This window comes from Genypterus blacodes, unplaced genomic scaffold (genome assembly GCF_046128005.1).
Source record: "Genypterus blacodes isolate CSIRO-AG114 ecotype Tasmania unplaced genomic scaffold, CSIRO-AGI_Gbla_v1 ptg000029l_1, whole genome shotgun sequence".
In the NCBI taxonomy this organism is placed as follows: domain Eukaryota; kingdom Metazoa; phylum Chordata; class Actinopteri; order Ophidiiformes; family Ophidiidae; genus Genypterus; species Genypterus blacodes.
In genome coordinates this window covers 3611374-3635488 of record NW_027466842.1, presented here as the reverse complement: position 1 = coordinate 3635488, position 24115 = coordinate 3611374, and the positions used below count along the sequence as shown (strand labels likewise).

At 45.7% G+C, this 24115-nt stretch overlaps 4 protein-coding genes across 4 annotated transcripts; 2 read left to right on the top strand and 2 right to left on the bottom strand.

The window, feature by feature from the left end:
• Positions 1-492: 492 nt before the first annotated feature.
• Positions 493-5252, bottom strand: irf4a (interferon regulatory factor 4a). Its single transcript, XM_076145125.1, has 9 exons — positions 5065-5252; positions 4697-4896; positions 4309-4495; positions 3608-3690; positions 3311-3494; positions 2617-2703; positions 1953-2360; positions 953-1065; positions 493-873 (listed from the first exon to the last, which is right to left on the bottom strand). Exons 1-9 carry the CDS (start codon positions 5072-5074, stop codon positions 724-726), a joined length of 1422 nt encoding a protein of 473 aa, XP_076001240.1. The 5' UTR covers positions 5075-5252; the 3' UTR covers positions 493-723.
• Positions 5253-5775: 523 nt separating this feature from the next.
• On the bottom strand, positions 5776-9546 carry dusp22b (dual specificity phosphatase 22b). Its single transcript, XM_076145153.1, has 7 exons — positions 9357-9546; positions 8865-8898; positions 8696-8778; positions 7968-8017; positions 6971-7045; positions 6331-6502; positions 5776-6216 (listed from the first exon to the last, which is right to left on the bottom strand). The coding sequence occupies exons 1-7, from the start codon at positions 9375-9377 to the stop codon at positions 6076-6078; spliced, it is 576 nt and encodes a 191-aa protein (XP_076001268.1). The 5' UTR covers positions 9378-9546; the 3' UTR covers positions 5776-6075.
• A 1217-nt stretch (positions 9547-10763) lies between these two features.
• Positions 10764-16527, top strand: ripk1l (receptor (TNFRSF)-interacting serine-threonine kinase 1, like). Its single transcript, XM_076144489.1, has 11 exons — positions 10764-10892; positions 11169-11328; positions 11593-11749; positions 11832-11969; positions 12050-12281; positions 12430-12579; positions 13250-13326; positions 13428-13503; positions 13617-14216; positions 14341-14493; positions 14599-16527. The coding sequence occupies exons 2-11, from the start codon at positions 11171-11173 to the stop codon at positions 14892-14894; spliced, it is 2037 nt and encodes a 678-aa protein (XP_076000604.1). The 5' UTR covers positions 10764-10892; positions 11169-11170; the 3' UTR covers positions 14895-16527.
• Positions 16528-17310: 783 nt separating this feature from the next.
• On the top strand, positions 17311-24048 carry LOC142993930 (tetratricopeptide repeat protein 39C-like). Its single transcript, XM_076144488.1, has 14 exons — positions 17311-17758; positions 18717-18765; positions 19558-19686; positions 19787-19901; positions 20176-20596; positions 21115-21283; positions 21374-21467; positions 21557-21664; positions 21769-21878; positions 21956-22079; positions 22193-22290; positions 22883-22987; positions 23078-23116; positions 23315-24048. The coding sequence occupies exons 1-14, from the start codon at positions 17613-17615 to the stop codon at positions 23402-23404; spliced, it is 1797 nt and encodes a 598-aa protein (XP_076000603.1). The 5' UTR covers positions 17311-17612; the 3' UTR covers positions 23405-24048.
• The last annotated feature ends 67 nt before the right edge of the window (positions 24049-24115 follow it).

Here is a 24115-nt window from a genome sequence, read left to right as displayed (position 1 = left end):
ATCGTGGCCTTTTTAGCGCCCCAACTCGCGTCGACGGGGTCAACTGAAGAATAGCGGCGTTCATTCACGTTGACGCTCCCTTCTATCCCTCCGACATATCAGTGTTATTTCTCAGGGGCCATTCTTCCTGTGCACCTGTGCTAGTACTTCCTGTCTCACTCGCCCTCTACTCCCCTCGCCTTCCCTCCCCACCACCACCAACACCGTGCTCAAACCGCATCCTTCACACTGTCACAATAATACATGCACAGAAAATATATGATCACGAGTCACACAAGACGCTTTAGAGACAGGGCAGTTTGGTGTGTGCGTGTGTGTGTTTGTGTGTGTGTGTGTGTGAGTGAAAACGACAGGGTCTTCCCCTCCTCTACCCCTCGTCGCCATGCCAACACTGCGATCACCAGGGGGGATCGCTCCCGTTGGGCTTTAGAGGGGGAAAATTCCCATTATAGATGATAACAGGAAAATGAATAACACACATGCACGCAAGTATTACAGAAATAATATTTAAAACAGATAAATCTCATCATTTACAACAACTTCAGATGGGGAATTTGCTTGATTCGTACATAATATTGATAGCAAAAAAACAAGTTTGAAAAATGGAGAAGAGAGTCTCCTTTTCCTCGTCCGGTGAAATTTTCACATTCATGACGGCTTGCAATTTACATTCACATATCTTCCCAGGGTTTATGATCGCGTGTGTGTGTGGGTGTGTGTGTGTCAGTCTTGAATGTGCTGTAGAGGTTTCGGGGAAGGATAGTCGACTGTAAGGGAGGGGTTGTGCTCCTGGATGTGATCGTAGGCCCGCAGGTAGTGGTCATTGCTCTGCTGGGAGTGGTACACCAGCTTTCGGGCAAACATGGGCTCCACCTAAAACGAAAGGATCTTCAGATGATCCCACGTCTAAAAGAATATCTCAGCTGTGGTTCCATTCAGTATCTAAGCTTACCTGTGCTGTGATCATCTTCCTCGAGCGCTGCGGGTCCGGATACTCGTCTCCAAAACACAGCACCACCTGGTGTCTGGGAGTGTGTCGGCCGTTAAGAGCAAACTCCTGAAGCTCTGCAGAGACACAAAAAAGGGGGAAGAGCGTGAGATGCGTGACCCACAAACCCAGAGTCTGCCCTCAAACACAGCGTGACACATTCAAGACCCTCTTTATGCAATCTGAATTTTCCTAATTGAGTTCAGTGGAGTTTTTTTGCTGGAAATTACTGATAAAGATGGTGGAAATTTTCTATGTGAAGGCACAGAGAAGTCTCACCATGTCGCCCTGTGTGGTGGACCACAGAAGGTGGGTGGGGACTCCACACACTCCGACCCACTGCTGAGAATGTGACTTGCTCCTTTAATGTGACCTCCACACTGACAAGGGGGGGACTTACCCGGCTATCGCACCTGTCGATTTTCCTTCATTATCAGTGATACGGCGCCACCGCCCCCCTCCAGCGTTATGACATCATCGCCAGCTTTATTGCTTTCTTTAACATGATTAATTTGAGCTTGACTGAAAAGGCACCGTGACAATCAGTCAGTCCTTCTCTTGCCTAATTTATGAGAATCTAAGCATATCGGGATTGTATGTATTTGCAGAAATGTTTTCACTCCAGCAAACATGAAAAGCTGTCAACACATCCTGTTGGTAATCAAGCTGAATAAGGTTCCACTTTATATAATTTGGGTCACTTAGTAAACTGTATAACCATTTTAAAGATAAAGCTAAACATCTATCCATTCTTGACACCTGATTAACCTCTTCAGGGTCACAAGGGGGTGGAGCCTATCTCAGTGTCATATATACCCCAAATAGCAACAAAACTTTCATCGATTTTAGCCCATGAACATCTACATCTGGATGTCCTTGTACCTGCAAGAATAATGATCACCTTCACTGAAAACTACACATTTTGAACCTTGTAGGTCTTCAAACTTAAAGCAAATATCCTCACCAAGAAGAAACTGCTGGGTGTCGAACAGTTTGCACGTCTGCTCCTTCTCCAGCTTGTTGGGTTTATCCACGTACGGTGCCAGGGGTCCCTCCCAGTACACCCGGCCCTGACACAGGCGCTTGGCGTACAGCCCGTCATGCGCCATCCACAGGAGCACACCCCTGTCCAAGATGTTGGCCAGTATCTCGGCGCCCTGCCTCTGAGACTCGGGGTACGGGAAAGGGAAGGAGATGACCTCTGCCCCGCCGTACAGCTTGTCCTCCGGGCACGGGGAGGAGGAGGAGGAGGAGGAGGAGGGGGAGGAGGAGGAGGAGGGAGAGGAAGTGATGCGGCAGCCTTCGGGACTGGTGGTGGTGACCTGCTTCACCAAAGACTCTCTGTAGAATAGGGACACGTGCAGGCTGAAGTCTGGAAGGAAGAGACGAGGATTTAGCACAGACACTTACAAAAAGGTGTCAAATTCTTCTCGTCTAGTCTTCTAGACATACAGATTTCTAAATTAATTTCCTTTCATTCGCGACCACAAGCGGCTTCTCTTAAAAAAGGGGAAGTAAGCATTGTGCATAGAGTTTGTAGTTTCTTATCTGTAAATGCAAACACGTTACAGATCGTAAACACGCATTGGTCCGATGAATGTGAGTGTGTCTGAGCTGAGATCCTTTACCAGATGCGACGCTGCTGCTGCTGTGGTCCACTGTGAACGCTGGCGGCTGGGAGTCTGAGAAGTAAGTATGGAAGGAGAGCTGAAAACCTGTGGGGAATACAATGTTCAAAGAAGATCTGGTTATTGGCTATGGTAATGTTGAACCAAGAATAACAAATGAGCAAGAACTTCAGCCGGCGCTTCTGTGTGAAGAAACAGATGCGAGGATGTGGCGAATTAGGCCTGGTGGAAGTCTAATAAATCACCCACAGAGTCCTGAGGAGAAGGCTAGATCTGTCAAAACGCCTGTGAATGAGTTGATTATCGTTCTAATTGTTCACATTCAAGTCTTGAAGTTGAGTTGCTGTTACATATATGTGCAGGTAAACATGACAAGATCTAAGAGAAGACCCTGATCACTGGCTCTCTCTATAGTCTCTTCACTGTTATGCCATCTCAAACTCTGTGACGTTTGGTTTGACAGGATGTCACAGTTAGTTGTGGTTGGAAAATATGTCATTATTTGTATAATACAGACACACACACACACACGTACACACACACATGCACGATGAGCTACAGCTTGTTTTCAATAAGGCAAAAGAGAGCAGATGAATGCCAATGATCTTTGAAAGCCAGGATTCTGCTGCACATTAGAGTCATGTCATGTCATGTTATAGTTTCATGCACCTTTAATATTAACAGGCCGCCTTACCGTTCTCTGTGTGCGGCGCAGGCCAACCCCGGCTGAGCGGTGAGGGATAGTGGCACTGGCCGTGGCCGTACTGCAGCTCGGCGTGCGATCCATGGTGATGTGTAAGCGTAAGCGGCGGCGGCTCCTCTGGGGCCGTGTAATCCCGCCAGTCCCTCCTCTCCTGGGGAACTGCATAGCTGGGAATCTGAGAAAAGGAGCATGAAGAAGGCCCATTTGGAAACATGCATCATCATCAGCAGCACATAAACATGACGTATCCTAATAGATTCATGTTTTAGATCTATGGTTTGTCCTGACCTGGTTGTACAGCGGCGTGTATGAGGGGAGATAGCCGAGAGTATTTACATGTGATGCTGTCTCCTCCAGGCCCATCTTGATCCCTGTAAAAGAACAAAACACAGTTAAAAAGGAGCATTAAGAGAAAATCTAAACAAAAGCCCAGATCAAAAATCTATTATTTCAAACAACAAAATCATTCTAATGTTGTTTTTTTATGCGGATTGATTGAAAACCACTGCCACTTTCACTGGAGTGCCATGGTGACACACAAATGAAATATGTGCCAATCTAAAGCATGCATATTTTGAGTTTGAACCCACAGAACTCAAATAGAAAGCAACGTTGTGATGTAACCGACGTGTGATATCACGTTGGATGCAAAGGTCTGTAACATTTGCACCCTGCACATGGTAACCGAAGCCCTCTAAAAAAAGCACTCCGGCCTTTTTTGGTTGATGCTTTGGCTTCCTTTGTGCTTCCTGCCTGATCAGAGTCGAGTGCGGTGTTGCACATGCATGTGTAAAATTACCAATAACACACAATATGATGCGAGTTCCTTTGTGAAATGCAGCTGTAGATGGGCTTCACATTACTATGTCCAGAAACTATTTCCCTTCTGACAACTTCACTTGCTACCATTTTTCAACCTAATTCAAGCCTGACAAAGTCTAACAAAGTCACTCTGCTTTGCCTAATTCAATGTTTATAAGACACCGTACCTCTTTTTGCTCCTTCTGGAATGATCCTGTAAACTTTATACGGCTCAGAGATGTCCAGCTGGCTCTTCTCCACCATCTCGTCAAAGTCGTTGCTTTTATTAAGGGCACAGCGTAGCCTGGTCTTCCATGTGGGGGGGTCCGGCTTGTCCACACCTTCCTTATATTTCCCCTTGAACAAGGCCCAAGCCTGGAAACAATCAGTAACACACCAAATACATCAATATACAACCACACTTCCTCTTTAATTGTGTCAATATACAAAGCCATTTTTGAACAGTTTAGAGTTTTGTACAGTAGATTAACATGCTTGTATCCCTTTCTTAGTGCTGATATTTTAAATTATAATTCACAGTAGAGCTCCAGCAGTCACAGGTGGGATGGATCTGACCTTGAAGAGTGCAGCATCCTCGTCTCTGTTGTAGTCTTGTTTGCCAGCGTGTTTCCAGGGAATCCTGAATATGGATTTGTCGTCGTTCTCCCAAACCAGGCCGGGATACCTTCCGCTGTCAATCTGATCGATCAGCCACTGTCTGAGCTTGCCGTTGCCGCAACTCACTGTCAGGCCGCCGTCCTCCTCCAAGTTCATCTCTGCATAAGAAAATTAAAAATAAAATAAAATAAAATAAAATAAAATAAAATAAAATAAAATAAAATGAAATAAAATAAAATAGAGGAGTTTTCGTAACGTGCAAAATATATTTAATCTGATATTTGAAATTATTTCCTGCAATCGACTTTAAACCGGCGCCGTCTTACCTTTGATCATGTGAGGTTGAAATCACTTCTAAAGCTCTCTGCGTGCTGTGCTTAAATGTTATCGCATCTTTATTTGTTAAAGGAGGAGCTTCTATCGGAACTACAGAGGCTGAACAGTAGATCCGCAGCACCGTGCAACACGTCGTTTCTGTGAAACTTTGCGCCTACACTGCAGTGGGGAATCCCTTCTATAGTGGCGACCGCCTGTGTGGAACACTTTACCTGCGTTCACCACCCAGACATGCTATTTTTAGAAATTTCTCGATAACAAATTCAGTAGCTGGTGTGTTTATTTCCATGAAGCCTTGATTTCGTTTTTGTTATTTGTAAAAAGCTGATATTAGTCACAGAAATGAGGAAGCAGGAGGAGAGTCAGAGGAGGATGTGCTAGTTGTGTGCATATTACTGCCCTCTAGTGGCTAACACCGCACACGTCCACCTTCCTCTCCTGTTTATTGACTTTCACCACACTATGTTGATATTAAGTGATATTATCTAAATGCTTTATGACCGAGAGCAGAGAGGGTCATTATGCTGAAGCCACTGATACACAACAACGTCTTCTTGGTGTGTACGGTTTGCCGTCACGCACGACCTTGCTCGAACACGAGACAAACAGGAAGAGAACCAGGAAACAGAGAGGTAAACAGAGCAGAAAATGTGTTATCATCACCCTAAACAGCCGCGACAGCCCACTGAACAACTAACACCTTTAACAAACACAGAGGTTCCTTATTTTATTTCACAAATTGCAAAACACAATGACACACTGTACAAAAACACCACTGTACACAACATCTATAAATTAAGTGAAAATGGTACAAGAAGCATCTGTCGTCACTCAGTAAGCCTCACAAGCTGTGCATGTTAATCGTCTCTTCCGGGTGTCAGCGTTCGTCTCGGGCCCGGGAAAGGAACGCGAGCGGGTCTACTACTCCAAAGCAATCCTCCAGTAGATCCGGAATAGCGTCATACTGCAGTGTAAACCTCCAGGTGGAGCTGGAGAGGATGTCAGGGATCACCCGGTGGTGTGGATACCCGTTTTTCCACCTCCTCCCCATTGACGTTAGAGGCCCTGGCGAGCAGGAGGCGTATATCGGCCTCGTCATTGAACGGATTGTCCTTGTATTCCTTCCGCAGCCACTCTCTGAACTACAGGAGAGATTGACAACAAAGTTAATAACTTCTCCAAATATTTCACTCTTTTCCTCCATGCAGTATTCATGTCGAGTCCCCCCCCCACACACACACACACACAGGACTGACCTCATCAGCCTGATTAGCCTCGAACTCCTGGAGTTGCCGCTGGAAGCCCAGATTGGGGCCTGCGCAGGGCCGCGCCAACCTCACAGCTGTCAGCACCTCCTGCCAGCCCAGACCCGTCACTGTCATGATGTAGGCCACCACCAGGGTGACGCTGCGGGACACCCCGGCCAAACTGCGGGATGAGACGGAGTGTGAGACAGGGAATCCAACTCTAAAGACCACATAAGGGGCACAAGCTTCGTCTGGACTCAGATCTTCAAACTAAAAGCTTGAAGATCCCCCCCACCCCACCCCCCTCTATTTGTGGGGGGGCCTGCGTCTCGGCAGATATGAGCGGGTGAACACACAGCACGGTCAGCTACCCTCAACACAAACACAATGTTCAGACCGGTTGTGTTTTGGGAAGTTCCAGAATAGTCTGCGTATCTGTTGATCTCTTCTAAGCAGCAGTTACAAATGGGTTCACTCGTGTCTATTTGGCTGAACAGCTCGAAAATCAAGCGTTTTTATTTATATAACTAACATGTCTGTGACTGTAATATAAGATGGAGGCAGGAAATCTGGCTGGTTTGGTGACTCAAGCAGCAGCAGCATGTGGAGCTTCCAAAACGCAACGTGCAACATACGGTCGTTCTCTCACCAGTGAACGAGGCAGCCTTCTCCCTTCAGCCGCGACTCGTGCATGAACACTATACTCTGTTTAAAGTGCTGAGTCCTGTGGAACACAAAACAAGGTGGTTGTAATCTTATCACAGGTTTATGAGCACATTACTTCATCGCGAGACCACAACAAGACGTATCTAAAGCTACAACGCGTCTACAGCTACCTACATTCATTCAAAGAGGTCGGTTGTGTTTGTGTGTTTGTTCCTGTGCATGTGTACGCGTGTACTCGTCAAACCTTCTCACCTCTTATCCTGGAAGGACCAGGATGAGGGTGTGTGTGTTCAACGTCGTGTTTGACTACAAGAGTAATAGTTCACATGCAGGTTTCGCTTAGGAGGATGAACGGAAGACAGAAGCGTGAGGTGACTGGGGCAGTAAGAGTGACAAGGGCATCACTATGTATATATACGTGTGTGTGTGTGTGTGTGTGTGTGTGTGTGTGTGTGTGTGTGTGTGTGTGTATGTGTGTGTGTGTGTGTGTGTGTGTGTGAAGGGAGGTGTAAAAATAGAGGCACGCCACCAATCCTCTTGCTCAAAGTGCAAAACTGAGCTGCGAGACTTCCTTCCTGCACAAAGATGAGATCGCCTGAAACATGAATTTGGCCACTTAAGATTTTTCTGTGTGTACATGTGAGTCGAAACAACCAAGGTATCCCTTAGCAACACAGACATTAAATCCACAAAGATCATTTACATGTCAAAGAAATCAAATAAATAGACCCAGAGGCTGAATTCTTCAACGTCCCTGTGATCTCGTCAGACAAACAGGCTCGCAGTTAAAACGTTGCGCTGGTGAAAACGTATCATTTACACGTTTCATTTTAAAAGAAAATGAACCTAAGACGCCCACACGGTGCAGCCTCAGATGAATGTGATGCTCATTCTCTCTCTCTCTCTCTCTCTCTCTCTGCACCAGCCTTTCATTGTGCTGCTCTGTGTGTGTGGATGTGCTGCAGATTTTGGCTACTCACAGGTTTTGTGTAGGCAGGTCAGCTGCCGATATGCAGAGATAGGTCATCTCCTGAGGGACAACGTACACAAGTTAGGGTTTGATGGTGGATCAACTTCACACACACTCACACACAGAGATCAATGACATAGAGACAGTCAGGCAGATAATAAATGCCATATTACATCCATACGAACATACATGAGACGGGTGTTAAACAATGTTTTTGTAAGATTACTTGTGCAGTTCGGTAATCGCATAATTGCGGAGCTGCATCCAGTTGGTCCAGCTATTAGAAAAGCTCTGTCAGGCTATTTGTCCTATATAGTAATCATAATAATGTTCACTCCATACTGACTGAAGCATGAGCCGCCCACTCTCTCGCCCACACAGGAACAGGACTCAGCACACTGACCGAACCAACTGTTGTTGACTGGATTTCTTCTTGGTTTTTAGCCGGAGAAACACAGGCATAATAAACTCCTGTGTTTATCGTGACCTCATTGAGGAATGAATGAGTGTTTATTCAAGGAAGAAGCTTGTTTAACGGATGTTCCAACTCTCAGGTAGCATTCCCTGAAATACCTGACAGACTGGTCTGCATGTGGGCTCTGAGCCGATAACACGTGACACGGCACCATTAACACAGCCACACACTCTCAGTCTGATATGTAATTTAAGAACAATTAGAAGGTTAATAGTTATTAGTCGTAGAAGCACACGGAGATGTTGGATTGGAGGGAGACTCACTTGCAGGATTGGAGCTGCACTGTCATGAATGGACAAGATGTGTGTGATGTTATTTCTTGCCAACTGCTCCCGGTCTCTCGCATCTAGTATTAGAGAACAACAACATCAATAAACAAAAACGTGCAGATGAAACTTCAGGGATTAAAAAATGACAGAATACTCATCATACCTTTGAAATTCCCCAAATATAAGTCAGGCAGGACCTATGGGAGTCAACATGAGAGCAGATGGTGACAGAGCAGCCTTGTTGAGATAATATGATATACATGCAACAGCTGATGGAGCTTTAAACAAATGCGTCTAAATGTCAACACTGCATATATGGTGCGATTATAAAGACATTATAATGGTTGCATTCTTCTCTCTCTAGCTCTCTCTCTCGCTCTCTCTCTCTCTTTGAATGTGCGTGTGTGTCTGTGTGTGTGTTTCTATTAAACTCCCAGCATATAAAGATATAAAGGTTGAGTGATGTTTGTCTTAGATGCTTGAACGCTACGTCACTAATTTAAACTATAATGACCGCAAACTTTTAATAGACTGTTCGACCTCTGAAACTAGCGGAGGTAGAAATCTACACACTCGAATCGACAAGGACGAACCCGCATGTGTAAACTTCCCCCAGTGTAACACACAGACACACACACAGACACACACATCATACCTTATTGATGCCATTGCCCATGCTGACGAGGTGCCGTCTGAAATGCCTCACTGCTTGTTGGAATTGTGTCCTGGACGGTTTTCCCAGATCCACTGCGAGAAAAGCCTGTGGGATCGCGTCCGAGCGAGCTGCTGCCTGCCAGCTGCCTGTTCCCCGCGTTGCATGCTGGGACTTGTAGTTTTCAAATGACAGGGAAATGCACTTTGCAAGTATCTCTGTGTCATTGGGAACAGGTTCAGGTTTCTACAGGATGGGAGGGGGGAGGTAAAGGCAGAATGTGGAGACTCACATCTGGACGTCTCCTCTGACCTGGAGACGACGTTCTAGTTCTAGTCTAGGGAATCTGTATTAAATGGCCAGATGTGGATACAATTCTGGTTTAAATCTCCACCGTCATGTACAGGGTTAACCGACCCAGTTAAGGCCTCAACCCAGACCAGTCGGCCCCCTATTGACTCCATGTCCCTTCTGTTTACTCACCCTGTCCTCCCCCAGTTTATGGACAGCCCCTCTCAATCACCCACACAGCCACTAAGCCATCGATGACAGTCAGAATGAAGCTGGAAGTGATGAGAATTACAAGTCTTTTATTACTTCTGTCTACTTTTGTACTACTTAACCTTTACACATGTGTGTGTGTCATTCTACTAAGACAGTGCCCAGTAAACTGTAACTGGCAGCGCAAGAGAGGTTTCCAAAATAACTTGAAGATTACCATCAATAAGCGTGAATTACAGAAAGAAAACAAGCAGTTCACAGAAACAATACCAGGCAGGTAAAATGTGATAGCTTTTGCTTTGTTGTGGCTTTGGTGTGCAGAGGAGGAATCGCCTGTCGTGTGTGGGCGTTCAAAGTGCAGGCTGCCCAAAATGTAGGCCGACATGTCACATGTCGCCCACACTATCACAGGATACAGTTGAGGTGGTTTCCCACTCTAGTTTCACATAAATGCTTGTTTTATCAATGAATCTACATTTTTGTTTTTCAGGCTGCCGTTCCAGTTAAGACAGGCCTTTTTCCAAAACATCAATAAGTTCTGCTCATTTATTAAAAAGGAAATCATTAATCATTTAACATTGTATGACAGTTCTATAATTGAACAACTTAATGGAAAGAAGGAAAACAATATTTATAAGTAAAAACACCCTGAAGTGCCAAAGGTGCTGTAACAACTTTCACCAGTAGATGACGACAAAGCCAAACGATTCCAAGTAGTCCTGTTTGAGATTAAAACAGTGTTTCAGAGATCTTACAAGATAAACGAGATAAATCATGTCAACTCTGAATTCACAAGATTATTAATTAAACCGCGTCCATGCCGTTTGCTTTACTGTGTGATCTATTTTGAAGCCTTTCGAAACATCCATGCTTCCTGACTCCTCTTATCCACCTTGATCTGTGATCGACTCGTAGGACTTGTTGTAGTTTTGGGAAGCCAGTCTCGTTTCACTTCTTCGCACGACGTCGAGGAAAAATCCCGGAACTGCAAACAAAGTGCCACGCCGGGGCTCTGCTGGAGTTTACTGCACTTTTTCGGTAACGATTTTACTCCTTTTATCGATATTACTCGTGTATATTGCGTTTTGACTGAAGATATTGTCTTACGCTACCGACTTAAAACTTCCTCAACTACGAGGAGTAACTTCCGAGTCTATCAAACTGTTTTCGTTTGTGTGGATGACTGAACATGAGCAATAACAGATGGCTATCGTCTCCTCTCGACTTGTGTCGTTTACATTTGCTATATTTAGCAACATTATGCATCCGATGTGTCTTTGTTTACTATTATTGACGTGTTTATTACTTGACTAGGGATGGCCACCGCGCCCGAGTCACTTCACATGAGATCTACCGACCTCATCAAAAAAGAGGCCCTGGACTATGGAGGCTTCGGGGACGTTTTCCTCTGCTACCATAAAACCCTGGGCCATGTTGTGCTGAAGACGGTGTACACGGGCCATCTTCGCAATGAGTGAGTCCCTAAATGTCGAACATACTGGGTTTTCCCCTCCATAACGAGGATCATGTGTCCAGCAGTGTCCGATCCTGAGTTGGGTTGATTGTGGATAGAGTGATTGAGAGAAATACTGTCTGTCTCCTGTTGTTAACCTTGTGTTGATAATGTAAAACCCGCTTATCAGTACTTCCTTGTTAAAATTGTCTTATCTGAGAAGCAGATTTCGGTCTAACACACACACACTCACGCACTGAATGACATTTACTTTAATTTCTATAGCGACAATAAGAGGTCACTGCTGGAAGAGGGGAACATCATGGCAAAGCTGCAGCATGAGCGGGTGGTGAAGCTGCTGGGTGTCATCATGGAGGACAGAGATTGCTCCCTGGTCATGGAACTCATCCCAAAGGGCAACCTGTGGGCCATGCTGGTGAAGGTCAGTGGGTTTACCTGCTCGGTTCAGACTGAAGACAGAAAGAGCAGTTTTCAGGGTAAAAAAAATTGTCACCGTTTCTCAGGTTGAGGTGCCAATATCCATTAAAGGCCGAATCATCTTGGAGATTCTTGAAGGGATGGTGTACCTCACAGAGAAACGTGTCATACACAAAGACATCAAGCCAGAAAACATTTTGGTGGATAAGGATTTCCACATCAAGGTATAATACACTTTAGTTGTGATCGTAACTTAAGCTTTCTGCACCACGTAAACAAAATGCTTGTTTTGTTGTTTTTTCAGATTGCCGACCTCGGCCTGGCCACCTGCCAGACGTGGAGTAAACTCACAAAGCAGGAGTCTCGCAGGAAGAGTCGCCTGGTGCAATCGGGCTCTGCGAGAGGCGCCGGTACGCTGAGCTACATGGCGCCCGAGCACCTGGAGAGCATACACACGGTCTCCACGGAGAAGTCGGACGTCTATAGCTTTGCCATCGTGGTCTGGGTCGTCCTCACTGGCAAAGAGCCGTACGAAAGTGAGTGGAGAGGCCGCGACCGTGCTCGAGTCGTCATGACAAAACACACTGAGCCATGTTGTTGATAGTTAAACAATGAAACGAGGATTTACCGACCGGGCTTATTGATTTACTGTTTCACCTTTTTGTGTCGTTTACTTTTTTCCAGATGCCAAGTGTGAAGATCATATCAGCCAGTGCGTCCGTAGAGGGGATCGACCTCATGATGACTTCACTCCAGCTGACACTCCTCAAGAGATCACTCAGCTAATGAAGACTTGCTGGCAACAGGATCCAAAGCAACGGCCCACGTTTAAAGGTGTGTGTGTGTGTGTGTGTGTGTGTGTGTGTGTGTGTGTGTGTGTGTGTGTGTGTGTGTGTGTGTGTGTGTGTGTGTGTGTGTGTGTGTGTGTGTGTGTGTGTGTGTGTGTGTGTGTGTGTGTGTGTGTGTGTGCGTGTGCGCGCGCATCATAACATACACTGGAGCGGTGGATAAAGAACAGGTGTGTGAGAGGCACTGGAAACAGCTGTAAGGACCAAAAAGAGGCTTTGGAGACTTAAATCATGTCACCCGCAGCCTTTCGAGGTCAGATTGAATTCAAATTCACATCCTGTTAGTTATTCAGCAGCAAATTCGCACCTTGGAAATGAATATTTTGCCACTTTCACGCGTCATTGATGGCAGCTGAATCATAGCTGCTGTTGGGATGAGAAACTGTCAGATCGCAGACTTCATTGATATTCATGATTATAAAACAGAATCTACAACCCAGAATGAAACACATTATCTAATCATTCCAGTCCTTCTTTTTTTCCCCCATAATAATGGATGGTTGAACCAACTGGAGATCAGTGTGTTAACGCTGTCGCCCAGCCTCCATGTGTTGTCACTGTGTTTGCATATCTGCTGCATTGTAAACGCTGTTTAGCTGGTGTGAACTTCAGTATGACCCCTGCAGCTCTCACCCTCTGTCTGCTTTATTTCAAAGAGGGTTACGACTCCTTCCAGCCTTTCTACATGGACAAGCTGGAGCCATTTGTAGAGAAAGACGCACTGGATCTGAGGGTAAACAACAACTCTTCTCATTTTATTTGATGGTGACGCCCTACATTTCCACCAGTGAATTCAAATGATCTGTTGTTTTATATCTAAATTCTCTTGAGCAGAATTTGTATGAAGGTCCAGATGAGCTTGTGGACAAGTTGAAGTGTTTATCAGTGACTCCTGAAAGCCTTTCTGCAGGTGAGTGTTGTTGGTATTCTGGACGTACATCTAATGTTCAGGAAAGAAGCTTAGGGAAGAACAATCAAGTGGAGATGAAGCTTCATCCATGCTCCCATCCTGTCTTCTCACAGATTGCCCAGCTCCTTTGTTGAGTTCAGACTCGGGGATGTCCGTTCCAGTTGAAGCCAGTATCGAGGACTTTCATTTCAGACAGTTTGAGGGGGCGACGGAGCCCAGCATCCAGGCGGACGCGCAGGCAGGCCCCAGCCCTCCACCTCTGGAGGAGAAGCTGAATCGAGAGCTTCAGTACCACATACACGGCAGCTATAGCGCCGAGGACCAGCGCTACCCTACCAGCGGGTCCCGCAACAGACACTCAAATCACTTCCCCGTAGACCTCACTCATTTAGATCACAATATTAGGCAACCGGCGGAAGACACGCCCTCTCACGCGTCCTCCGTCCAATCCTGGAAAGCCGAGGCGGTCCATCCCGTCAGCCAGGAAGAAGCTCGCTGGCGCCCCACAAGTGGCATGTACGAGTCCATGAGCACGTCACTGCCTCAGGTTTCCATGTCCGTCAGCACCTCCTCTCTCCCACATCTCGTCCCGCAGCATCCAAATTCCCACTATGAACGTCAGCAGTCCTTGCCAGTGGCTGCCAAACCTATCGACAATGTCGCTGCCGAGCATTGCCTGGCCCCTATGAAGGGCGGCTCGCTGCAAGACACAGGTACCTACTTCTGTCTCTGTTGTGGTTAAGCTTCTATTTAATAGATATGGCCTGAAATGTAGACATAGGCGTTGATAAGCTGGGGTGAGAGTGTGTATTTACAGTATGTTTGTGTTTGTTGCAGGAGGTGTGCACATTCATAATGCCAGCGCCATCCAAATTGGCCATTACAACACAATGAGCATCAGAGGGGTGGAGTCCTTGGATAGTTTATCACCAACTCTGATGAACAACGGCTCAGCAAGCTCTCTGCTCAGAGACGCCATTAGTAAATACGGTAAACAAAAGTTCTAGTTGAATATAGAATGCAAAGAATGGCCAAATAGCGCCGATGGCTCCCAAACATAATTATCGCATCTTCTGTCACTCCGTCCATGCTCAGAGGCCTACGCCGTGACGGAGGAGCATCTGAATCTGCTAAGGGAGAACATCGGCTCCACCTGGAAGCAATGCGCGCGCCGCCTTCACCTGACCGACGTGGAGATCGAAAGTATTGAGCACGACAACTCCATATACGGCCTCCAGGAGATGGTGCACCAGATGCTGGAGTGCTGGAAGATGAAGGAGGGAAGCGTGGGCTGCACCATCGGGAACCTTTGTCACGCACTGGAGGGTCGCATCAAGGTAGAGATCATCCGACAGATATTGTGCATCTGCGCCAATAATTCTTACGACTGACTTATCAAATTTGGAAACGTTCTCTTAACGGTGCGTGTCTGCCATCAAGTCACAGGTGCTTGGTTTGAACATGCGTTCTCTCTGATTGTACACCGATTTCCTCCCATTTGTCAATGATCATGAAATTATTTGATTCATGTTATGCAACTTGATTCACAGCAATAATGACTTAACAGCTACATTTTATAGTAAATGGCTCAAATCAGGACGAGACTGTTATGTGAATTGTTACATATTTGTTAAACACAACATGCTGCCAAATGTGTTTACAAAAATGTTCTGTGTGGTGGCATTATATAAAAACACATTAGTTTTATATGTTTATGTTATCTGAATGGTGTATGTAAGACTTTTACTAATTCTACATGGCTGTAGTCAAAGTTACAACAAAGGACAAAAACCTCAATGCATTGTTCAGCTTTATTGTTGGTGTGATTGCTTCCAGTACCATTCAAACATCAACATGCTCAGCATATTCTGGACATTATTCGCTATGACTTAATGGTGGGGTTTGTATCTTCTGATATATTTAGCATTCACCATTAAAACCTATTCAAATGTCTTCAGGCACTTCATGGTGGACTGGTTTGCCTTAGGTGACTGAATGAATTGTTTCATGATTCCACAAGTAAATCCAGGTGATGGTGAAAGCAAATAAGTGAAAGGGAGATGGTTTGCTTTTAAAATGCATTTGTGATATTCGAGGAAATTGATGTTGTGACTCAAATGATGCGGGTGAAGTCATCGTTCTCTTCTCTATAGGACTCCTGCAGCCTTACAGGCCCAGATAGGCAGCTTGGAAACATCTAGGAAGATTACATAATTGTTTTGGACTTCTGCTCGTCTCAGTTGAATCACTTCATGAATATCTGATGTGTTGTGAAATCTGCACAGCCTATGTATAAGAGGTCAGAAAGTCTGCAGGGCGGTGAAGTAAAAACCAGAATACTCCCACCAGGACTTGAACCTGATACTTCCTTTGGATGTGTTAACCATATGACACCACTGGAGTTTGAGAGGTTGCTACAGCGCCCTGCAATGAGTCATGACTGGCTGTAAGGACATACGTTTTACCTTAAGACTTAAGAATTGAGTGAAACACAAATCAAGTGTTGTAATTTCAATGCTCATTAAAAGTCAAGTGTAGATGTCAAGTCATTGTTTGAGCAGAGCCCCGTTAGCCAGCACATGTCCAGGTACGTCACAGCTCTGTCAGGCTCAGCCAGCTCAGCCCGTCTGGACTCGAACCTGGACTCAGCCCGTTTTTCACCTCCCACTGCGAGGACGAGGGGTTGGATTTTTGGGAGGCACCCACTCTACTCTAGCTTTGTCATTTTAAAATGCAGGATAAATGATACTTTGTAATTTTAATGGCTTACCCGCAAATACAATCATCATCTTTAAAATGTGTCCAGAGTAAAATTTGTCCAGACGAGGACAAGCACACAAATCAGCAAATTAAGTTTCCTTTGATTAAACATGGACGTGAACCCAATGCGCCATTGTATCATTGTGTTTGTGAGGAGCATGCACAGCTGTGGCCGCTGTGATAAGCTCCAGTTCCCTGCGACCCTGAACAGGTCTAGAGTTATGACAATGGTTGGATATTAAAGCTGTAATATCTGTCACAATAGCACAGAGTTAATGTGTTTTTCATATTTCCTCACACACGTTTTGACGTTGTAAGCTGTTATTCCACGTAGCACCACTAGATGTCAGTGTCACCCCACAGGTTATATCACATAGACCACTGTTGTATTCATATTATGTGAAGTTCAAATTTAAATGAATAAGAACATGTTTAAACCAAAAGATGGAATTGAATTGTTCAAATAATGTTGTTTATATGCTAGTCCGAAATATACAGGATTTCTTCAAGAAACTGCGAATATATTGTTACCAATTAAATACAAAACGGCTTGTAATTAACCGGTTGTTGTGCAAAATACAAATTTCCGTGCCTGTAGAGGTAAACAGACAAATACAATTAAATATGAGAGGTTCACACAAAAAACAATGTTCAATATTTTAATGAAAACAAGCATCAGTTGGTTTCAGAAAGTGATCAGTCAAATTAATTTACATTTAATGTCATCGGTAAGTAAAACTTGCCTCTTAAACTACTGGCTTTGGAAATGGAATTTAAATTAATTGTTTTTTAATAACTTTATAAAGGTCATATCTGTGTGACTGTAGCACCCTGTGAGCTTTATTTACTGTGTGTATTTGATGTAATATCTAAAAAAATATTAATTAAAGAGAATAATGAGACGTTTTGAGATAGTTTTAATAGCCCAATCAAAGTTCCACACGATTAATTAAATTAAAATCAAATTAATTTAAACAAACGTGACGTCTGCCGTCGACTCAGCGTGTCGGTTTGTTTCTGCGCAGCTTCATTAGAGAGTGGCGAGAATTCCAATAGAACGCGAAGGCAGCACGCTTGCCTCACTGCACGACAAAAACCGGCGGCGGAATACGGAACAGAAACAGAGCAGCCGGCAAATTTGAGACAAACACACTCGGGACAGTTCGGTCTTCAGCCTTTCCACGTGAGAATATGGACGTGACAGCGTTTTGTCAACACTGCGCAACCGGCTGAGACTATTTTGTCTGCAAGTTAACTAACCGGAGACGCACGCACACATTCACACATACACACAATAACCTCCCGCCGCGGCCGCGTTCACTTCCTCGCCCACTGTATCGGATATCTCAATGGCGGACCCAACCGAATCAGCCCGGGGCGGCTTGGAGGAGCCGAAAACGGAGCGCATCGACGACGCGGAGCTGGCGCTGAAAGGCATCAACATGCTCCTCAACAATGGCTTCAAAGAAAGCGACGAGCTCTTCAAGGCGTACAGGTCTGTGTGTGTGTGTGTGTACAGTATGTCTGCCCTCCCCTCCTGCTGTCTTGTTCCAACTGCTGCTGTCTGGGGAAACCAAAACAATGATCGTTAATATCGTGACTTTTTAAATTCCCCTGCACCTGATTTTGCAATATAATTATAATCACGATTCGCTGCTTCTGAACAATATGTACTGAAACTAATGTGGTGAAGTGTCTCCGTGCCAGCATCTCTTTGTCCCCGAGCATTTATTAGTGTTGCACCACATGAGCAGCTCACAAGGAGGATTAATATTCTTCCAACACCCTTAGCAAATGTTTACACCCATCAGGCATGTGACTTATGATGGTGGCTAATTGCTAATCATCGTTAGGAGTAATCGCTGTGGTGAAGATGCGAGCTCCTTACGCATGTTGTGACCATTAAAACTCGTGAAAACAATTTACACAGCCGTGGCGGAAGTTCTTAACAAGTCAGGATTCCCCCCCAGCCCCCAGCCACACAATCTAGCTTTCACTTTGTTTTATCTTCTCAAAAAATCAAGGTTTGTTTGTGCTTGTCGAGGAGTGTTTTGCCCTCAAACTATCAGTCAGATGAGTTTGAACACAGAGTTGGTAAATCCATTGATCCTCGATTGTGTGAGCTTTCAAGTTTAATAGTTCCTTTCCCCCCTTAATGCCACAGAAGGGCAGCCCCTATGTGTCCTCCTGACCTCCCGATGAGAGCTTAAATGCCACCTCCTTCTCTAATTACCTTTAGCACTCGGTGTCATCCTGCGGTTTGTGAATCAGCAAGAGAGATAGGGAGGCAAGTGAGTGTAAAGTGATGAACCAGGCTGCTTAATAAAGACCCCCAGAGGTTTCACGACTTGTTCAGAGTTGCATTTACTGTTCAGGAAAGATCAGGACGTGACTATGAAGAGTGTCTGTGTCTTACAGAATATCTCACCTTTCCTCTTCTCTCTCCGTTTCAGGAATTACAGTCCTTTGATGAGTTTCGGGGCCAGTTTTGTGAGTTTTCTGGTGAGTGGAGTTGAGTTGCGACATCATATTGCATCAAAGACAGAAATGATTGCACATGTCTGTACAAAAGCCACCGAAACAAATACACACACCCAAGTCTTTTTGAATGACTACAGCTAATGTGGCTGAACTCCACTGAACAGGTCGTCTCCTAGGAGATGTTATTTGACTCTATGGGTGGTCCACTGGTCATTTAATGAGGCCTTTAATGAGCCGGCTTCCACTATGGGGGAATTCCTGCTGCTGAAAGTTCAAGCGGACTTTCTTGCACTTGATATTAAAAACAAAGCAAAATTTAAGAATGCGCCGGTTGATCCGTTCCAAGCCTGCTGTCAGAGATGGAAAATATAGTAATACATCCACAACAAAACAACAGTGTGCTTGTTTGTGGGCCGGGGGCCGGGCACCGGGCGCCACTCGATCTCAGCAGCCGGTCCCTGAAGGTCAAATGTCCCCGGCTTGAATGTGGACGGCAGCCATAGTGAACACTCACACAGATGGAGTGACATTCAGACCGGCCACATAAGCAAGGGCCGCTTCAGCCCGGTCAATATACAGTATGGATCTAAGAGACCGGCTCAGTCCAAGCTTCTTTAAAATTATTGTTTTCCTATTGAGTACAATAATAGATGCCAGTTTGTCTATGGATAGAGAAGTGATGAAAGTTAGTTTTGTTCTCCTGCTTTCTGTATGAAACTGTCCCTTCCGCTGCACTCTTGCTCAGCCCCCCCTCCTTCCGCCGAGTCGCCCTCGGGTGTTGAACAGCGTTGCTATTCTGTCTGGGCTTTGTAGAACGCCATGATGACGTTTGAGGAGGAGAAAATGCAGATGGCCTTCGAGGACCTCAAGGCAACAGAGCGACTGTGTGAGAGCGAAAACACTGGCGTCATTGAAGCCATCAAAAACAAGATCAAGCGGAGCGTGAGTAGTGTTTGCAACGCGCGTGTGTGTGTGAGGGCTCGCCAAACCCGTCTTGCACCGCCCCGGTGAGTAAGTGTGTGTGTTGTGTTTGTGTGGGCAGATGGACTCGCAGAGGTCAGGGATCGCCGCCGTGGACCGCCTCCAGAGGCAGATCATCATCGCAGACTGCCAGGTTTACCTCGCAGTGCTGTCATTCATCAAACAAGAGCTGTCAGGTAGGACGCAGCGTCTGCTAATGAACGACTCCCAATCACACGAGACTATTGAGTTACAATGATCAGAGTGGATTTAATCAAAGTTTTATATTCCTCCATCCCCCCTGTGTCAAACATTGCATTAGCTTCCAATACTATTCCAAGTATCGTGTCAAAGTTTGAAATGTTAGTATCACTACAACCCTTCTGTCTACTGATCTTTAACATGCACATGTAAAGCTGCAGGTCATATGAAGGAAGGTATATTTAGACTTCCTCTTCCGTCCCCTGACAGGGTACATCAAAGGAGGCTGGATCCTCCGCAAAGCCTGGAAAATGTACAACAAATGCCACAGCGATATCACGGCCCTGCAGGAGTGCAGCAGGAAGAGGAGTGCGTCAGAGCAGCAACGGACGCCGCCGCCCCCGGCTCCGGCGTCCTCCTCCTCTTCCTCCGACCCGTCCACCCCCGGCCCCGACCCTCCGGCCGGGCCGAGCCCCTCCCAGAGCTCGGGAGGCATCGACCTGGAGGCCCTGGCCAGGCTGAAGGGTTCTGTCAGCTTCGGTTACGGCCTCTTCCATCTCTGCATCTCCATGGTGCCGCCGCACCTATTGAAGATCGTCAATCTGCTGGGCTTCCCCGGCGACCGCGGCCAGGGCCTGTCAGCCCTCACGTATGCCAGTGAAAGTAAGGACATGAAGGCCCCCTTAGCTACGTGAGTAGGTGTGCCAGCAGTATGGTGCCATGACGTGCCTGTACAGTACATTTGTGTTTACGTGTTGTTGTTGTAAAGAAGCTGACTCAATACTGGAAACATACATTCTGGAAAGAAGCGAAAGTAAGGAAGCTGCAGCTAATGCGAAACAGGCGATTAGTGGAAGTGAAAATGACTGAGAAGCACATTAATATGTAATGAGTTAATCTTTTTTTAGCCACGGTGGTTGAGCTGAAATGTCTTTAAGATATAAGCTACAGAAAAGCATCAAAATTGACTTCAGATTGTAAAATATTCAGCTTTAGTAGCAGACCGATGCCCTCAACCTCTGTAATGTATCCTTTTTAAATCTGAGAATTCTCAATGTTGTGTGCATTAACAGCTGCTTGCACTTTGAAGGAAATCAACATTTCATTAGAAAAATCCCCACCAACCTGATCATCCGGCTTTAACTTAAATTGGTGTCATAATTGTGTCTTCTAAACTCGTGACTCTCTCTCTCTCTCTGCTCTCTTCAGACTGGCCCTCTTGTGGTATCACACGGTGGTGCAGCCGTTCTTCGCTCTGGACGGGGCCGACACGCGGGAAGGTCTCCTGGAAGCCAAATCCATCCTCCATCAGAAGGAAGCCACCTATCCAAACTCCTCTCTCTTCACGTTTTTTAAAGGCAGAGTACAACGGCTGGAGGTGAATGCTTGTTCCGTGTAATCTGCCGACTCGGTAAAGCACACATTGTTGCATCGGTGGATCACTCACGCCACAATTTTGCCTTTTTAGTGCCAGATCAGTTGTGCCTTGAAGTCCTTCAACGACGCTTTAGAGCTGGCCTCTGACCAGAGGGAGATCCAGCACGTGTGTTTGTATGAAATAGGTATAACATGTTTACCCTCCCAGATTTTTTCAAAGCACCCCAATTTGGAACCAGTCTGTAGTCTGAAGTCGGATGTTTCAACGTTTCAGGTTGGTGCAGCATGATTGAGCTGAGCTTCAAAGACGCCTACAGGGCCTTTGAGCGACTGAAGACCGAGTCTCGCTGGTCCCAGTGCTACTACGCCTATTTAACCGGAGGTACTAAGAGCGCGGATGAGTTTGGCTCGGAGGGTTTGTTTGGTGAGCGACTGTGTTGGCACTCAGTTTGGGTTTTGTGTGTTTTTTTTATTTCTGTGGTTCAGCGTGTCAAGGAGCTGCAGAGGATCTGGAAGGAGCCGTCGCCGTCTTCAAAGACGTCCAGAGACTCTTCAAGCGCAAGAACAATCAGATCGAGCTGTTCTCCATGAAGAGGGTGAGTTCTGTCGAAGCCAATCCTCGAATTTGAAACCCTCCCCCTGCGTCCAAAGTGAATGTCGCATATTTCGCCAGGCGGAGAAACTACGGACTCCCAGTCTGACCAAGGAGCTGTGCATCCTCGCCGTGATCGAGGTGCTCTACCTGTGGAAAGCTCTGCCCAACTGCTCCACGCCCAAGCTGCACACCATGGCACAAGGTATGCGTTCACACCTGACACCAAGACGAGCGGCATAACATGCAAATGGCATTTTTGTTTCCCCGACTGGGTGTGAGCTCCTCCTCCTCCTCCTTCTCTTCTTTGAAACGCAGTCCTGCAGGGAGTGGACGACGCCTCCTGTACCGGCCTGAAAAACCTGCTGCTTGGTGCCATAAGCAAATGTCTTCATCATACCAAAGATGCCATCCAGGTACGCACAGTAGACTCCTCATGAATATTACAGTGCTGCAGATACTGGCTGCATTTTAAAAAGCACACAAGGTCTTTACAGTGACACCAATATCAATATGTCAGGTTAAAGTGAGACCCCGACTATGAAGTAATATACGTCTTGGCTACGTACACTACCCATTGTTTTTGGTAGTTGAGGCATTCTGGAGATACTTACCAGGTGTGTTAGTCCTTTTAAATGGACGTAAATATTGTAAAAATCGTGAAATTTAGTCAAACATTGCTGGGGAGAATCTGCTGGCTGATCTATTGGCTGATACGAGTGCACACAAACAACCATTTGTTTGGCAATGATTACTCAAATGTAGTTATTGAATGGCTGGAGCACAGATCTATCAAATTGAACTTGAACAAAGGAAAATAACTGCTAATAGCCGCTGCTTCTGAAACATCAATACAGCGTAGCCACCATACGCACTCGTGTCATTATTTGATGAATCAATATTGACATGTCACCGATCTGCCATGTTTGTTGTGATAAAACAGAATAGTGGAGGCTGCAGTGTATTGTCGTCCTAAATGTTTGTTTTGTTTTTTGTCTCCTTTTGTAGTATTTCCAGCTGGCTGCCGGTGACGAGTTGGGCCGTGTGACCAACTCTTACGTGCAGCCGTACTCCTGCTACGAACTGGGCTGCATGCTGCTGAACACGCCAGAGGCAAGTAGCATGCGTGTGTGTGTCAGCGTTGCTTATCTAAGTTGTGGAATAAGTTCTGTATTGTAAAGCACCTCCTTCTCGCCCTTCCAGTCTGCAGCGAGAAGCCGCGCGCTGATGCTCCAGGCCAAGGTACTGTATCATTCCTTCACTGCATGACATTTTGCTCCCGACGATTAAAAGGGATAATCCTGCATTTGTGTTTCATCTGGCAAATGACATCTAACAAGTCGGCGCCCGAACAAATCAATGCAACGACGCCGCCATCATGTCTAAATATAATTGTAGTAGCCGACGTTTATTCTTACTTCATGCGTTCCATTTGTGCAGGAGGACTTTGCCGGCTACGACTTTGAGAACAGGCTCCACGTCCGGATTCACTCCGCTCTCGCTTCCATGAGGCCCGTCGCCGATTCGTGAGCGGAGGAAAAGCCACCGCAACGCCCCGGGCACAAACGTTTCACTGTTACACACTATGTATTGTTGGCATACAGGGCCAAACACTCTTTTAAAAATGCGTGTCGTAAGTCGGAACGACTCACCCTGACGTCTGAGTGGACAAACCTGTGTTGCAATGCGTTGTACAGTAAATTATGTTGCAACACGGTTAACAGCCTGGACAGTCGGAGAAGAATTTATATTAGTTTGAAACTTAAACAGCAACAGTGACAATCCACCCATTCAGTTAGATTGGGAAGATTTCTTTGATTACATATGGAATACTACTGACAAAGCACTTAAAACCAACTACTCTGCTCCGTATTCTATCATCTCCATATTTGGCTTGGGACGTGTGCGACTGTAAAAGCTTTGCTAATCTGTAGAAACACGTTGGAAAAGGCCCTAATGGATTGTTTTTGTACTTCGTCGTAGCTCTCGTTTTTTAAGCTGAATTGTTTATCGATTAGTGTAAATACGCTTCGCACGGGGGTTTTAACAGACGTGCCAACACAATAATGTCACTTTGGAGTGGCCTCAGTCGCACAGTGTTACTCTTTGTTGTACACCGATTCCCCTTTCTATTGTTTCTGTTGTAAGCTAATAAAATGGACTAATTTTAAGTAGAGGTTGGATTGATGTGTTCTCTGTAATGCGTACAGTAGATATAAATTGGAATCAGGCCTAAACGTT

Bases quoted from the DNA above. Each gene is read 5' to 3' on its own strand.
- irf4a (XM_076145125.1), bottom strand. The intron at 3,691-4,308 runs GTACGGTGTCTT...GTTCTTTTACAG, and splicing joins TCCAGAAGGAGCAAAAAGAG to GGATCAAGATGGGCCTGGAG. The intron at 2,704-3,310 runs GTAAGGCGGCCT...TATTCCCCACAG, and splicing joins TGCGCCGCACACAGAGAACG to GTTTTCAGCTCTCCTTCCAT.
- dusp22b (XM_076145153.1), bottom strand. From the start codon at position 9,377: ATGGGCAATGGCATCAATAAG. The intron at 8,899-9,356 runs GTATGATGTGTG...TGACTCCCATAG, and splicing joins TGGGCAATGGCATCAATAAG to GTCCTGCCTGACTTATATTT. The intron at 8,779-8,864 runs GTATGATGAGTA...CTCTAATACTAG, and splicing joins ATATTTGGGGAATTTCAAAG to ATGCGAGAGACCGGGAGCAG.
- ripk1l (XM_076144489.1), top strand. From the start codon at position 11,171: ATGGCCACCGCGCCCGAGTCACTTCACATGAGATCTACCGACCTCATC. The intron at 11,329-11,592 runs GTGAGTCCCTAA...TAATTTCTATAG, and splicing joins ACGGGCCATCTTCGCAATGA to CGACAATAAGAGGTCACTGC. The intron at 12,580-13,249 runs GTGTGTGTGTGT...TTTATTTCAAAG, and splicing joins GCAACGGCCCACGTTTAAAG to AGGGTTACGACTCCTTCCAG.
- LOC142993930 (XM_076144488.1), top strand. From the start codon at position 17,613: ATGGCGGACCCAACCGAATCAGCCCGGGGCGGCTTGGAGGAGCCGAAA. The intron at 20,597-21,114 runs GTGAGTAGGTGT...TGCTCTCTTCAG, and splicing joins ATGAAGGCCCCCTTAGCTAC to ACTGGCCCTCTTGTGGTATC. The intron at 21,284-21,373 runs GTGAATGCTTGT...TTGCCTTTTTAG, and splicing joins GCAGAGTACAACGGCTGGAG to TGCCAGATCAGTTGTGCCTT.